Source organism: Chelonia mydas, chromosome 17 (genome assembly GCF_015237465.2).
Source record: "Chelonia mydas isolate rCheMyd1 chromosome 17, rCheMyd1.pri.v2, whole genome shotgun sequence".
NCBI lineage: Eukaryota > Metazoa > Chordata > Testudines > Cheloniidae > Chelonia > Chelonia mydas.
In genome coordinates, this window is record NC_051257.2 from 16,152,005 (window position 1) to 16,168,743 (window position 16,739).

At 45.1% G+C, this 16,739-nt stretch overlaps 1 protein-coding gene across 6 annotated transcripts in view; it reads right to left on the reverse strand.

Annotated features, from left to right (window-relative positions):
- Nucleotides 1–16,739, reverse strand: part of GTF2IRD1 (GTF2I repeat domain containing 1) — a 176,274-nt gene that overhangs the window by 66,203 nt on the left and 93,332 nt on the right. For all 6 annotated transcript variants that reach the window (XM_037880434.2, XM_037880435.2, XM_043531145.1 and 3 more), the window contains 6 exons: nt 14,504–14,650; nt 6,463–6,646; nt 4,347–4,657; nt 2,897–2,986; nt 1,585–1,668; nt 212–395 (listed from right to left, as the gene is read on the reverse strand). In XM_037880434.2, the coding sequence (XP_037736362.1) occupies nt 212–395; nt 1,585–1,668; nt 2,897–2,986; nt 4,347–4,657; nt 6,463–6,646; nt 14,504–14,650 (1,000 nt within the window). The remainder of the gene's footprint in view (nt 1–211; nt 396–1,584; nt 1,669–2,896; nt 2,987–4,346; nt 4,658–6,462; nt 6,647–14,503; nt 14,651–16,739) is intronic.

Consider the following 16,739-nt stretch of genomic DNA (forward strand, 5'->3'; position numbering starts at 1 on the left):
TTGTTTCAAACACAGAGTGGGCGAATAGAAAAAGTGATCCAATATTTGCTGCTATTATGTAATTAAAAAAACCAAAATCAGAATATAATTTTCTGGTTACTATTTTGGGACTACATTTAGAACAGAACACTACCTGCACGCTCACACAAAATAGATAGGCTAAAATGTCATCCATGTCACCTCTTTGAAGTATCTCTGATTAGCTGTGTACCTTTTAATGACAAAGTGGATGTTGTGCCTTTCCTCCAGGATTCGTTTGAGCTTGGGGACACCATAGGTACAGGGTCGTTTGAATGGTATTTTGTCAGGGATCCCAATTATTTCTACTGCCTCTGGGTCACAGGCAATCTTCCGGTATGGCACAGGAACCATGTGGTCCAAACCCAAAGCTTCAGCTGAAAGATTAACAGATGGTTTTAATTTCCACGTGGATTTTGGGGGGTTTTTTTAAAGACGACAAAGAAAAGGTGAAGACAATGTAATTCAAGTAGATCTGCAAAACAGATACACGTCTGCTGTTCTACTATCCTCCTTTTTCCCAGCAACAGAGCCCTGGGTTTAACCCTCGTCACTGCCAAAAGTTACTCCTAAGGGAGAAATTTCAGAGTAGCAGCCGTGTTAGTCCGTATCCGCAAAAAGAACAGGAGTACTTGTGGCACCTTAGAGGCTAACAAATTTATTTGAGCATAAGCTGAAGTGGGCTGTAGCCCACTTCATCAGATACATAGAATGGAACATATAGTAAGAAGATACACACACACACACACACCCCCATGAAAAGGTGGAGTAAGAGGCTAATTAATTAAGATGAGTTATCAGCAGGAGAAAAAAAACTTTTGTAGTGATAATCAAGATGGCCCACTTAGACAGTTGACAAGAAGATGTGAGGACACTTAACATGGGGAAATAGATTCAATATGTGTAATGACCCAGCCACTCCCAGTCTCTATTCAAACCCAAGTTAATGGTATCTAGTTTGCATATTAATTCAAGCTCAGCAGTTTCTCGCTGGAGTCTGTTTTTGAAGCTTTTCTGTTGCAAAATTGCCACCCTTAAGTCTTTTACTGAGTGGCCAGAGAGGCTGAAGTGTTCTCCTACTGGTTTTTGAATGTTATGATTCCTGATGTCAGACAGGTAGCAAATAGAATACGCCTGGTCGGCGTTCTAGGCATGTGTCTGCACAGATCTGTTCCTGTGCTTTCTCAGGGAGTTTCTTGAGCAGATGGTGTAGTTTCTTTTGGTAACCCTCAGTGGGATCAAAGGATAATGGCCTGTAGAATGTGGAGTTAGAGAGCTGCCTAGCAGCCTCTTGTTCATATTCCAACTTCTTCATGATGACGACAGCACCTCCTTTGTCAGCTTTTTTGATTATGATGTCAGAGTTGTTCCTGAGGCTGACAAAGGAGGTGCTGTCGTCATCATGAAGAAGTTGGAATATGACCAAGAGGCTAGGCGTGTTAAAAAGAGAAGGGAGTTTAGCATATGGCTTCTGCTGTTGTGTTAGGGAACAAAAGTGATTGCTACATAATGTTATGCAAACCACAAGCACTGCAGATGCATAATGGAATTTTAACTCCTACTCACCATATCTACTGTTAAACAGAATTTGCACGCACTCCCTAAGGGTGTTGATATCTTCAGTTTCTTTTATAAAACTGTCCCATTTATCTATCAAAACAAAATATAAGAAATAAGGAACTTCCATATGGCATACAGACAGCAGATGCACTTTTCGCTGGCGAGGTGTTAGAATCGGGAACAAGGCTTGGCTGCCTTATAAACCATTATATCCCCTTCCTGAGCAAGTGCTGGCAGCTTGGTTGATAAGGTCTAGGCTTCTCCCATCATCCTGAGGTATACTCCTCTGCAGCTGCACCTGCGTGAAAAGGACCTCGAAGGAAATGACCCTACATTTCAACATTTAAATGAAAGTACCTTCAGAACAGAACACACCGAACCATAAGCCAACCTTTAAAAATCGTTACAAGAAGTTTTAAAATCTCATATCAACTTTCCCTTCCCCCCGCCCACCTATTGAAAATCTAGGAGAGTGAATGCCTAATTGCTTGTTACAATGCATATTACCCAGGGCAGGGATGGTATTTTCCTCTGCATTTGGAAATTGCCCTGCACACTAAGGGCACCCACTGTGTGGAAGAGAGAGCCAGGTGGGGATTTTAGTCTGTCCTTTTTGTTTGCAAAGCCAGGCAGGGCAGGAAGGATGGTCAGCCACAGACTTTGGACAAGTTATTTAATCTACACTGGTTTCAGAGTAACAGCTGTGTTAGTCTCTATTCGCAAAAAGAAAAGGATTACTTGTGGCACCTTAGAGACTAACCAATTTATTAGTCTCTAAGGTGCCACAAGTACTCCGTTTCTTTTTAATCTACACTGTGCCTCAATTCCCCATTTATAAAATGGGCAGACTTCGCAGGAGGTGTTCTGAGGAATTAATGACTCGGATGCACTCCAGTACTGGGGTGATGAGGCAGGGAGGGAGGTGTGGGTACAGATAGGTACAGAGAGAGGCCCAGCTGCTACGCTGACACACTGCAACTAGGTAAAAGGAAATTCCGCCCTGCGTCCTCAACGGAGTTACGGCTAAATTGTGTTAAAGGGGATGCAGAGCCAGAGCTCTCTATGGAGCCAGCTTCAGAAGGCAGAAGGGGACAAAAGTCCCAGCAGCTCCTCACGGAGGATGAGCCAGAGACATTTGGGGATGGTCAGAGCACTGAACTTGGCACCAACCACTGCGAGCCGAATGCTTCGGCAGCCATGCCAAGCAGTGGGGAAACAGCAGAAGTGGCCAGGGGCTGAGACTTTTGCCAGAAGCCATTCCCTTCCCTTGCCTCTTTCTCGCAGTGCCCTCCCTGCCCGGACCCAGCAAGCATCACACCTGTTTTGTCATGGACGATGGAGAAGAGGATACGCTTTGACGAATGCACATTCTGGATGAGCGGACCACCAGGGACTGCAGATTTCTGTCCTGGACACAAGGAAATACAAGGTGAAAGGAACTATAAGAGCCCTATCACCTAATACAAACAGGGGCAAGAGGCCTGCCCCAGTGTGCACAGAAGGGCCTAGACTCTGCCAGATTCAGCATAGGACTGGGAAGCAGGGACTCCTGCATTCTATTCACAGCTTGGGCACTGACTCGTTGCATGGCTTTGGGCCAGTCACTGAACCCTTCCCTGGGCAATATTCATCCCTGAGTGAGCAAGGGACTGGGGGTGGGAGGGTGAGCTGAAGGGATTCGTATAATCCCAAAATGCTGGGGGACCCTTTATGCTTGTGACAGCAAGGGGAGGGGTAATCTGGCATAGTCTGGCTGCTGGTGCTGCAGCCATCACACCGCCTGACCCTGATCAGAGCAGGCCTAGAAGACACAGGGATTAAAAAGGCATTGGTGGCCCATGTACACTGCATTGCTACTACTCTAAGGCAAGCCCGTAGAGTCACATTCAGTGCTTTTCGATACAGAGCCACGCAAAAGGAAAGAGAGCCCTTAAATTCCCTTCAAAACCCTCAGCTGAGTCTCTGACCCCTCAGAACTGGGCTCTCCCCCATTTCGGGTACATAAGGCCTGCACCAGTTATTTTAAAGGGAAAAAGAACCACATGTTGTTTGTTAGTTCTGTCTGTAGTACACACACACGCACTGCTCTGCTTCCTGAAACGGCTGGGGTCTGCGCCTTAGGAAGGAGCGTATCACTGGAGCTGTGGCAGAGAAGCCTCATCGCAGAGAGGACTGTACAACTCTAGATCCGCACAGGGGAGTGCATGTGGAGGTGGGACATGGCAAGTCTTTATTTTCCCAGGGAATGAGGGTGATGCCCAAATTCAGATTCTGATTCTGCCCCCCTACACCCACAGGAATATAGTGAGCTGTCATTAGAAAGCCACAATAGCCCCTGTTGAAAGCACTTTATGGTGCTAAGGATTTCAGAACTAGCAAGTGGCTAGCCGATCCAAAGTCCCCTAAGATCAATTGAAGCCTTTCCATTGGCAATGATGGCCTTTGGATCACCTCCTCCCCCCCAGAGAATGACTTCTCCTCGGTTATACTCCGATGATCCACCAGACGCTCTAAACTAAAGGCTCTGGCACGACACAGATGGTCCCCCACTCCCAAGGTTAAAATGTACCCAAAGGTGACCAGGAGTGCAGTGAAATTCTGCGGGCCTGAGGCAGGCCTAGAAGTAACTGCGCTAACCCCCAACACTACTACTCCTTGTATCTTTGAGCCAGATCTTGGGCCAGACCCAAAGCCAATGAGAGCCTCTCCATCGACTTCAATGGGCTTTAGGCCAGGCCCTCCTTTGAGAGCAAATGCAAGTCTATTACCACAGCAGTCGCTGTACTCCTGTGAGGAAGGCACCTTCAGCTCTCCTGAGGGCCTGGGCATCAGCATCTCGCTGGCTGCATTCACCCCGTGCAGACTGGCAGACATCTCCTGCTTTAGGTCCATGGCGATCTGCGTAGGCAGCGAGACACCGTATAAGAAATTGGTCCTGGCTACAGTGGATGGAGTGTCTTGACTGGCTGGTTTAGGGATCTGGTTATTTGGACCGGAATCCCGACTGCCCTTGGATGCTAGGGAGGTACAATTCAACTCTACATTAGGGTTCACCTCTCTGCTGGGCTCGTCTGCTGGCCTGAATGGAAAAAGAAAGAAAGAAGAGGAAAACACAGGTACTTTCAAGATCCATCGTATGGCATCTGACATAGGAACGGCGCACTCCAGCCTGCATACAGCTAACAACGTCACTACAAGAACCACTGCTTGGCTCAGCAACACTGCACGCAATCTCAGTCTCATCTGATCTTAAATGTCTGCTGAATCAGCCCTACAGGTCAGGGGCACAAGGATTCCTGGAGCAAGGAAGAAAGGTTTTGCTCATACAGCCCAGGGGGCTTTAAAGCTGCACAGGTGGGCTTGTGCCCAAGCTGTCTATGTTACTCGTCTTAATGGCACACATCGGGGAAAACAAGCTAAAAAGCAATGGGGAGGAAAGGGAAAGGGAAAGGACAGCTTCCAAACAATCATTTCAAGACAGTCCAGCAGGGTGGAAAGTACAATCTCCGCTCCACTCTAATGACTGGTCCAGCGTCTTCTTCGCTTATCATTTCCAATCTACGGCTGCTGTCAAAGGAGCTGTAAACCTGCCCCAACTTCTCCCTCTGCTAACTCCCTATTTTCTTCTCTTTCCCTTCTCTCTTCAGAAAGGTAAGAGAATCTTTACAATACGTTTTATGAGCCAGACCCACAGCTGGTGAAAACTGGCCTAGTTCCATATCCCAAGCGGGGGAGATGAATTAGACAGCTCAATGCAATCTTTAGGGGCAAAACTATGGATGGAATTCACTATCGTGCATGGTCGAGGATAAAGCTCCACTTAGGTCCTACTCAAACTAAGGCTTCAGGGGAACTCAGGTGGTGTGTAACACCTTGTACTAACCATCTGAATGTGGTAAATTTTACCTCGAGTAACTACACACGCGTCGGAAGAGAACTGCCCATTTCCAAAAGGGGCCTCCAATTTTATATGCCCCTACTGGGCATACCAAGCGATTTCAGAGGTGCTGAGCACCCCGAGGTCTAACTCATTTCAAACTGGAAGCTTGTTAAAACTGGGCACTTGTTAAAATCAGGCCCAATGTGCCTCGAGTTTGGCAGGCCCAAAAATTAACACGACCAAAATTAGAGGCCACTTTTGGAAATGTGGTTATAATAGCATGGAGGGTGCCTAGCCCCTATATCACCTCTTCATGCAAAAATCCTGACCCCCCTAGCACAGGATAATACCCTTTCTAGACTGGAAAAGAGGTTTAGGAGGTTTACACTAGAACTCTCTTTGGTGAGGTAAGAGCATTCTGCTCATCATACATACAATTCCTATGTAATGACATGGAGAAGAACGTGGTTAACCTTGTACATTTAGGAACACTTCAATATGGTTTTCACTTGATATTCAATAATTAAGGAAAGATCCCACGGGCCCCAGACAGTGATAAATTAGTCTCTCACACACGCCGAGTCTTTGTAAGCCACGATTTAACATGGCTGCACCTACATTTCAAGCTTCACAAGAGAAACCAGTGCTGGGAGCAACACACCATACTTAATGAACACCTGCACCTCGCAGACGAGTGGAAAACAGTGGCACGTGATCATTAGCGGTGGTATCGGGCTGTTAATTAACTCAGCCTGGGCAGCCTTTTATGTGGCTGTCAGAGAGCCCCATAAAGCAGCCAAGCCCATGTGTAATGAGACAAATGGCACCAGGCTCTGCAGCGTCCCCCTCTCACGTGATCCAGTTGGCACACAAAACCCTTCAGAGGCCTGGTTCAGAGCCCGCTGAACTCAAAGGGGAGGGTCCTTCCCTGGACGTGGCTCAGTGTGGACAAGAAGCGAAGCGAAGACTCCCTGCTCCCACCCTCTCAGGGTTCGTGAAGTTACCTTTTTAGCCTGAACCGGATACTGTGGCTGTGCTCCAAAATCGCCATCAGGGATTTCACATCGTATTCCGTGGGCTTCCGGAAGCCAAGTCCCTCAGGCAAGCCAGCAACTGCGAGCAATCCTGGCTCTTTCAGCAGCTTCTCATAGGGCAAGGGCACCACGCTGTTCTTCCCTATGGCTTCACCTGGGAAACAGGCACAATTACACGTTGGATAAAGTCACTGGCTTTTCCAGGCGGAATTTGCTCACAATTGCAGCTGGTCGGGGCTTTAGCGGAGAGATGCAGTGCAGGACAGACTGCAAACACCAGTGCGAACTGGTCAGGAAAATTCTTCCCACCCATGATATTGTTATAACAAAACGTGGCCATTACCTATGGCAGTATCTATTATTTAAGGCTCTTCAGTCACTTCACAAACATTAATAAAGTCTCACAAAACCCCAGTGAAGAGGAGCAGGAACAGTGATATGGGAACACACAAAAATTCTTGGAATCTATTGAGGACAACTTTTTGTTTCAGAAAATGGATGAAGGAACAGGGGACACCCATTTTAGATTTCATGATGAGCAACAGGGAGCAACTGGTTGTGAATCTGAAGGTGGAAGGCAATTTGGGTGAAAGCGATCATGAAATGAGAGATTTCATGATTCTAAGGAAAGGAAGGAGTGAGAGCAGCTGAATAAAGACAAGGCACTTCAAAAAAAAGGAGATTAACGAACTTAGAGAACTGGTAGGTAAGGTCCCATGGGAAGAAAATCTAAGGGAGGGGCTCAGGAGAGCTGGCCGTTAGTCAAGGAGACAATATTAAAGGCACAAATGCCAACTACTCCAATGAGAAGGAAAGATAGGAAGAATAGTACGAGGCCGATATGACTGCATCAGGAGCTCTTTAATGACCTGAAAATCAAAAATGAATCTTACAAAGAGTGGAAACACGGACAAATTGCTAAGAAGGCGTACAAAAGACGAGCACAAGCATGTAGGGACAAAATCAGAAAGGCTAAGGCACAAAGTGAGTTACACCCAGCAAGGGACATAAAAAGCAGTAAGAGGAGGTTCTTTACATACATTGGGAACAAGAGAAAGATGAAGAAAACTGTAGAGCATCTACTTAGTGAGGATGGAAAGCTAATAACTGATGTCATCAGTTGGCTAAGGTGTTTAATGTCTATTTTGCTTCAGTCTTCACTAGACAGGTTAATGATGATCAGATACTCAACACAGTTAATATTAACAAGGTGGAAGGAATGCAAGCCAAAATAGGGGAAAGAATAGGTTAAAGAATATTTAGATAAGTTAGATGTATTCAAGTTGGCGGGGTCTGATGGAATTCATCCTAGGGTACTCAAGGAACTACCTGATGGAATCTTGGAACCATCAGCAATTATCTCAGAGAACAGGTGAGGTCCCAGAGGACTGGAGAAAAGCAAACAAAGAAACCTATCTTTAAAAAGAGGAACAAAGAGGACCCAGGGAATTATAGACCAGTCAGCCTAACTTCGATCCCCAGAAAGATACTGGAACAAATTATTAAACAACCAAATTTTAAGCACCTACAGGATAATAGGATTATAAGGAATAGCCTGCATGGATTTGTCAAGAAAAAAAAACATGCCAAACCAACCTAATTTCCTTTTCTGATGGGGTTACAATCCCACTGGATGGGGTGAAGCAATAGACGTGACATATCTTGATTTTAATAAGGGTCTTGACATGACTTTCTTGTAAGCAAACTAGGGAAATGGGGTCTATGTGAAATTACTATAAGGTGGGTGCAAAACTGGTTTAAAGACCATGCTCAAAGAGTAGTTCTGAATAGTTTGTGGTCAAACTAGGAGGGAGTTCCTACTGGGCCTCTGCAGGGGTCAGTCCTGAATCTGGTACTATTCAACATTTTCATTAATGACCCGGAGTTGCTTATAAAAATCTGTGGATGACACCAAGCTAGAAGAGGTGGCAAGCACTTTGGCGGACAGGATGAGAATTGGTCTGAAATCAACAAGACGAAATTCAATAAAAGACAAGTGCAAAATACTTCACTTAGGAAGGAAAAACTAAATGCACAACTACAAAACAGGGAATAACTGGCTAGGCGGTAGCACTGCTGAAAAGGATCTGGGTATTATAGCGTATCACGGATTGAATGAGTCAACAGTGTGATGCAGTTGCTAAAAAAGCTCAAGTCATTCTGGGGTATATTAACTGGAGTGTCATATGTAAGATATATGGAGGTACTTCTCCCGCTCTACTCAGCACTGGTGAGGCCTCAGCTGGAGAACTGTGTCTAATTCTGGGTGCCACACTTTACAAAAGAGGTGGATAAATTGGAGAAAATCCAAAGGAGGGCAAAAAAAATGAGAAAAGGTTTAGAAACCTTCTGAGGAATGATTAAAAAAAACTGGTCATGTTTAGTCTTCAGAAAAGAAGACTTAGGGGATCCTGCTAACAGTCTGCTAATATGCCAAGGGCTGTTATAAAGAGAACGCTGATCAAGTGTTGGGCTTAATCTACAGCAAGGGAGATTTAGGCTAGATATTCGGAAAAACCCTCGTAAGTTAAATTGTGGAATAGGCTTCCAAAGGAGGCTGTGGAATCCCCATAATTGTCCCACAGGTTCTTAAAAACCTCCAAACCTTGCACAGGGATGGTCTTGGTTTACTTGGTCCTGCCTCAGTTCAGGGGGCTGAGACTTGACGGTCTCTGGAGATCCCCTCTAGCCCTACATTTCTTTGATTCTATGATCTGGTGTAACTCAATGAAACTCCCTGATTTCAGCAGAGCTATGCTCATTTACACCAGCCTAGCTTCTGGCCCATAGTAACTTCTACTTTGTTAGAAGGGAGAGAAGATCTGACCAGGAGACTAAAGATCTGCACTTATTTTTATTTGCATATTCATTAAAGTACTCTCAGCATTCCTTTTTCAGGCAGGTGAAGTATGAATAAACATTGAGCCAAAAAGTAAAGTGTCTCTTTTGCCTAGCGCCATTTTGTGTCTTTGTTTCTCATTAAAAAAAATCAAAATGAACTAGCCCCTTTCTCTCAACAATCTTAATGTGTTTTACAAATGTCAATGCACTGAGCCTCACAATACCACTTGTGACATAAGGAAATACCATGATCCCCATTTTACAGGTTGGCCCAGAAGGGTTCGTTGACTAGCAAATTAGCAGTGGACATGGAACCTGTATATCCTGCTCCCATGCTTTACCCACAACACGATTCCTGCTTCAATACCCAATGTCAAAATAGGAGAATTGAACACAAATATCACTGCATCTCTTCCAGCAATGCCTCAGGGGGGAGCAGGGAACAAATTGCTCCTCTCTTTCTCTGGCAATGGAAGAAGACCATTGTCCCAAGAGACACCTTAGGCCAGAAATTCTCAACCAGGGGTACACATACCCATGGGGGAACGACAGGTCTTCCGGAAGGTACATCAACTCATCTATGTATTTGCTTAGTTTTACAACAGGCTACATAAAAAGCACAAGCAAAGTCAGTACAAACTAAAATTGCATACAGACAATGACTTGTTTATACTGCTTTATATAGTATACACTGAAATGTAAGTTCAATATTTATATTCCAATTGATTTATTTGATAATACATGGTAAAATGAGAAAGTCAGCAATTTTTCAGTAATAGTGTGCTGTGACACTTTGGTATTTTAATGTCTGATTTTGTAAGTGTAACTTTGGGGATACGCAAGACCAATCAGACTCCTGAAAGGGATACAGTAGTCTGGAAAGGTTGAGATCCAGTGCCTTAGGCAACTTGACCAAGAAGTTCAAAAATGACGAGCGAGTCCAGGTGTGCAATCTGAGATGCCTTCCAGGGGCCTGATTTCAAAGAACGAGTGCTCAGCACGGTCTGGAAACCAGGAGCCTTTAACGGTGTCTCAAGCTGGGCACCCATAAAATGGAGGCACCCAAAATCGCTAAACACTTCTCAAAAATCTTGAGCCCCTCTCTCCTGAAAAAATTAAATTCTGAGCCTGACCCAAACCATAGACACCAACACACCAGGCACTCATTGCAGGAAGCAAGAGAGAAGAGACACCAGCAGAAGGACCTGAATCACTCAGTGACTCAGCATCCAGATGCATGTACAAGTGCAGCACATCTGGCTGTAATGCCCAGCTGTACATTCGTTCACCATTCTTCTTTGTGGTATTTCAATCCAGGTCACTGCACTGGTGCAGGGGAAACCCCGCTTAGGGGGTCTGTAATTAGTCGTGGGATTGTGTGTGATTTCATCTAAATCGTTTTTTAACCTGGAGCTGATTTTACAAAATCCTGGAAACCTGGTGGCACTTATTAAAAGTAATTTCTTCAACACAGAGCATTGCTTCAAAGAACAGCAACTAATGATGTGTGACTTGCCCAAGCAATCAGTGTTCCTTATAGCTTGGATGGATAACGTTTTCATTAACTCCATAACAGAAGTTTCAAAACAAACCTTTGAACCACAACATTGTGAGTTCACTCTCAGCTAGCTTGAAAAGTACTAATTGATTCCCTGCCTCAGTGCACTGGCTGCAGCAGATTTTCCCTTCCCCATATCGCCCCTTCTCCCTCCCCAGGACAGGGAGAAAGAAGCAAATAATGTTGATAGCAACCATTTATCGGCTAGATGCTTGCAGGTGCCTAGGCAAGTTTTCGTGGGGAATGTGCTACCTTCAAAGTGACCTTCAGCAAACCCAGCAGAGGCTCAAGCTTTAACTAAAAAGAGACAATAATAATCATTAATGTCTGATTAATAGAACTCCGTGGTAATCAGTCATTCTGTTGGTGAAGAGATTACTGGGCTCCAGAGGGAATCTGGGATTTTTTTTTGAGCAAGCATTTTCTGTGATTTTTCATCCTCACTGATAGGAGGCAACTTTCTTTAAAGGATAAAAATGGAAGAAAGAATTGTTAATTTCAAACAGACCTCTAGGTATAGGATACAGAGCCAGCCTAAGGTTATGCATCCATTGTCAGCATACTTGGCTGTAGTCAATATGGAACTGGACAAACCCTGGTTATGGTCTGAAGAAAGGGACAGTCACATGGGACATGATGATTAGCAGACAAGACAGCTGTGCACCAGAGATGCATACAAAAATCTGGAGCTTGATTTTCAGAGCAGCCGTTTTTGCCACTGAAGACACTGTAAATCCCGGACGCACCGCACCACTAAAAAAAATCAGGCAAACATTATTTGCATTAGGGTAGCTCTCAATGTTTCCTCTAATTTTTGACAGGCCGTGTGCGCAAAAATTTCTTCTGTGCAAATTGTTGTCCTTCTGTGCAAATGGTTGTGCGCGTGGTGTTTTGCTGTGTGCACGAGGTTTAGGATCTGTGTGCACGCGTACATGCGCACAGCTTAGAGGGAACAGTGGTAGCACTTAGAGACCCCAATTAAAATTGGCACCTCATTGGGCTAAGCGCTGTACCACCACATAGCAAGGGACAATCCCTGCCCCAAAGATCTTGCAATCTAAAGAAACAAGACAGGCAAAAGGTGGGGCGGGGGGGAAGCGGGCACAGAGCGGGGAGCGATTTGCCCAAGTGACACAGCAGGTCAGTGGCAGAGCCAGGAATCAAACCCAAGTCTTCCAGTCCATTGCCCTGGACACTAATAAATAAAATAATAAATAAATAATAGCAGCTAGCTCTAACATAGTGCTTTGCACCAGTAGATCTCTACGCACTTCACACAAGGAGGTGACGATCATTATCCCATTTCTACCGATAGTAAAACTGAGGTACAGAGCCATGAAACGACTTGTCCAAGGTCACATCAGCAGACCGGTAGCAGAAATAGAACCCATGTCTCTAGAATTCCAGTCTAGTGCCTGTCCCACTAGGCCAAACTCCATTCCCCATTAAGTCTTAAAAATACGTATACATGCACCACCACGGGTGCTGGATTGAAAATGTAAAACATTTCCTCCAAACTGACCCTCAAACAGGTACATTTTATTATGTACATTAATTTTCTCCCTCTTCCCTCTTTCTCACCTGGGGATCTAATAAGCTGAGTGCTGAATTTCACTGCTCGTTCACCTGTCTTTGTTGCATACCTTTCCCTACAGTGTCTATTTGGGCTGCGATCTGCAAAGCCACGGAGAGGATCCGAACACCCATTGTAATGGGACATGGTATCCAAATCCATTAAGTGATTTCTAAAATCTTGACTTCTAATCATAGGGCACAGGGCAATAAAATGACTTGCCCAAGGTCATCCCAGCACACCAGTGGCAGAGCCAGGAACAGAACCGAGGTAACTTGTCTCTTTACTTGGCTACAAAGCACTTAGCACTTTTTGAGTGCTACACAGTAACAAATAACAAGACTGAACTGATTCTAGATAACGGACTGCAAAACCACCATTGAAATGCCAAGTTATAAACACAACAAATCTGACGTTTGCTGTTAAAGGCTGATATGAGTCTATCAGTCCCCTGTTCATCTTCAGGCAAGCAACGCATTTTCTTTGTAAAACAAGCATTCAAAGGCATGTGAAGTGACACAGAGTGAGTCAATGGAGTAGAGATTTAGTGGACTTCCCTGCAAGCTCTCAGCTTCCAAAATATACTTACTATATACATTTATCAGTTTTCAGTATATACTTGGGCAATCCCCTGTGCAGCAACCAACTTCCATTTAACCCTGCGTGGGCCGTGGTTGCCTAGGCACCCCTGGGGCCAGAACTTTCAAACCTGTGACTACTGCCAGGAAGACATCTATTTCTCAATGGGCCTAATTTGCCACTGTGCAGAAGGCCAACACACTGTTTAGGCACTATTTCAACTTGACTGAGGACTTAAATGGGACAAACGCAGTGTGAGCCCTTGCACTGGCCCTCGGCAAGGGGCAAATTTCACTCTGTGGGAATATCCTGGTGTGTCTACTCATTTTGCTAATACAAATGCGTTTTCACTACAGTTGGCCCAACCCAGAATATAGAAAGGTGAGCTGGAAGCCTGTCTGGTTTTGTGCATGTGTAACTGCCGCCATCTTGACCAACAGTAGGATTTGAACCCGAGACCTCCAGAGCCCATACAGCTACAGCGTGAGCTAAAGCTCCCTAGTTAGGGCTGTAACAATGCCTATCCTCTGTGGATCGGGCACAGCGAGAGACCTGTAACACACTGTCAACAGTGGGTTACATCAGCAACACGGTGCTCAGTTACATTTTAACGGCAGCATCTTTATTAATGGGGAAGATATATGAGCTGGAATGAAACGAGCTTGTATCTCAGAGCTCAGGTTGCATGGCTCTTAGGAAAATCATCTTTTTCCTTCAAAAAAGAAATTTGGCACTAAAACCACCTTAAAAGCCACATTAGGGATAAAGACCAAATTTTAAAAACTCTGCTGGGAGCACAGCATTGGTCTGAGAATGCTGCAGGGACAGCATTTCTAAGGACGTCTCCCCACACACGTTAATTTATTCATTGGCACATTTAGTTAACGAGCCGGGGAACAGTCTCTTCTAGGGCCTTTCTGCAGAGGAAAATGTAACAGTTAGGCCCATTGATTTCAATGGAGTCAACATGATGTACACTCCATGTCGATAAGGCTATAAAGTTCCCTTCATAATCTCTTAAGGGCCTGATCCTGCACTCACGCAGTGACAAAAGGGCGATTGACTTCCGTGGGGCACAGGATTTGGCTTTGAGAGCCAGCTTCAGGAAAGCACTCAAGCTCGTGTTTAAATCCATCCCTGTTCACCCCAGCACTTAAGTCAATTGGACTTAAGCAATGCTTAAAGGGGCAGATTTCTAAGGGTATTAGTCAGTGCTTTGCTAAACAAGGACAGACTTAAGCACATGCTTAAAGTTAAAGTGAAGCAAGTGCTAAGCGCTGTGCTGATCGAGGCCAAGAGGGATCACGATGCAATGGCTAAATCAGAGCAGGGTTGAAAGATGTAGCCACAAGTACATAGAGGCCCCGTTTCTGAGCATGTCAGGGTAATAACGGGCCTTCAGCTGTTGGTGAGACCAGTCCCTTCAAAAACAACCCAAATGGAATTGTGAAGATTCTTACTATAAAGCACATCAAACACTTCCTCTACCATCTTCCTGAGTAGGTAAACGTCTGATCCTTGATGCGGGGAGACCCTCGGGATGCTCCGGCCACAGTCCTTTGCCTTCTTATGGAAGTCTGCATCCTGCTCTTTCCTCTGCTGACCTCCTGCAAGAAAAGAAAAAAGAAAGAGAAGGTGGAAGTGCCTGGAGGAAGGGGAGGGTTTTGGTCACTGTGGTTCCCCCCCGCATCGCCCTCAACTGACCATGATTCGCACTGGATTCAAGGTCACTGGCAGTTTTGGTTGTCCAGCATCCTGGAGCGAGCTCCCAAATGACTCCACTTTAAAACAACAGGGGCCTGGTTTTCAAAAGCTCAAAGCACCTACAATTCCAGCAAAAGTCAATGATGGCTGCAGCTGCTCAGCCCCACAGTGTCCCCGGTCCAGAAGGGCTGCTCAAGACCCTGCACACCACTTAAACCCAGCTTTAGCAGTCAAATCCACCCCTGAGCAGAGGGACGGAACAATGCAGATCCACCACTCCTATCCAGGGACAATAAGTTACCCATAAAGGGTGGGATTTTCCCGTCTGCCTAGGGGATTTGGACACCCAGCTCGCTTTGTAAATTAACGAAACGAAAATTGAGTGTCCAAATCCCTACACCAGCTTTGGGGAAATTTCCCCACCTTTGCACTAGGAGTGCTGGCTGGCTAGCGGTAGCGATGGTGGAAATGCTATTGTGGACACGTATGACCATAAGAGCCTCTCAATGCCCAGTGACAAAGGGTTTACTGTCATGTTACAGCAACTCCTATCAGCACTGACAAACTCACTACACCTAACACATTGCTGTCATAGTATTTATCCATAAACAATGTCATGTAGAGGGTCAAAAGCTTATCGCCTACTGGCCACCATAAGCATTGTGGGATGTGTGTACGCAAGTTATTCAAGAAGTATGTATGTACTAAAAATATGCTTAAGCTATGTAACCAGGCAGGGCAAATAAACATATTTTTCCCAGACAAAGAGATGTTGATTTACCCGTCTGCCTAGTTCGCCAGTGTAAATCAGACATTGTGTAACTCAACACGAAGCAAGCTTCATTCGCATATTAACTCAAAAGGAAAAGCAAGTTAAAAGGAGAATGTGAGATGATCTGGCATCAGCACCCCAAAGAACACAGAGCAGGAGAGAAGAACTTTGTCCGTGGGATCACGGCAAAGGGATACATGTCAAAGATTGACTGGACTATAAGGAGGAGGAAAGGGACCCCTTGGTGGTCCATGACGGAGGGAGCAAAACAGACAGTGCATTTTGGATCCTGGCCCAGAGGAGTGAAGATGTTGCGAGGTCACTTTAGGTGAGAGATGTAACTTAGACAAAGATTTCAGCCTGCTAAAGTGATGTTTAGTTTCTTAGAACCATGTTATACTTTTACTTTAGTTGTAATCAGACCTGTTTCTACTACTCTTACTCAAAAAGAAAAGGAGTACTTGTGGCACCTTAGAGACTAACCAATTTATTTGAGCATAAGCTTTCGTGAGCTACAGCTCACTTCATCGGATGCATACTGTGGAAACTGCAGAAGACATTATACACACAGAGACCATGAAACAATACCTCCTCCCACCCCACTCTCCTGCTGGTAATAGCTTATCTAAAGTAATCACTCTCCTTACAATGTGTATGATAATCAAGGTGGGCCTTTTCCAGCACAAATCCAGGTTTTCTCACCCCCCCGCCCAAAAACACACACACACAAACTCACTCTCCTGCTAGTAATAGCTTATCCAAAGTGACCACTCTCCCTACAATGTGCATGATAATCAAGGTGGGCCATTTCCAGCACAAATCCAGGTTTTCTCACCCCCCCCCCACACACACACAAACTCACTCTCCTGCTGGTAATAGCTCATCCAAACTGACCACTCTCCTTACAATGTGTATGATAATCAAGGTGGGCCATTTCCAGCATAAATCCAAGTTTAACCAGAACGTCTGGGGGGGCGGGGGGTAGGAAAAAACAAGGGGAAATAGGCTACCTTGCATAATGACTTAGCCACTCCCAGTCTCTATTTAAGCCTAAATTAATAGTATCCAATTTGCAAATGAATTCCAATTCAGCAGTTTCTCGCTGGAGTCTGGATTTGAAGTTTTTTTGTTGTAAGATAGCGACCTTCATGTCTGTAATTGCGTGACCAGAGAGATTGAAGTGTTCTCCGACTGGTTTATGAATGTTATAATTCTTGACA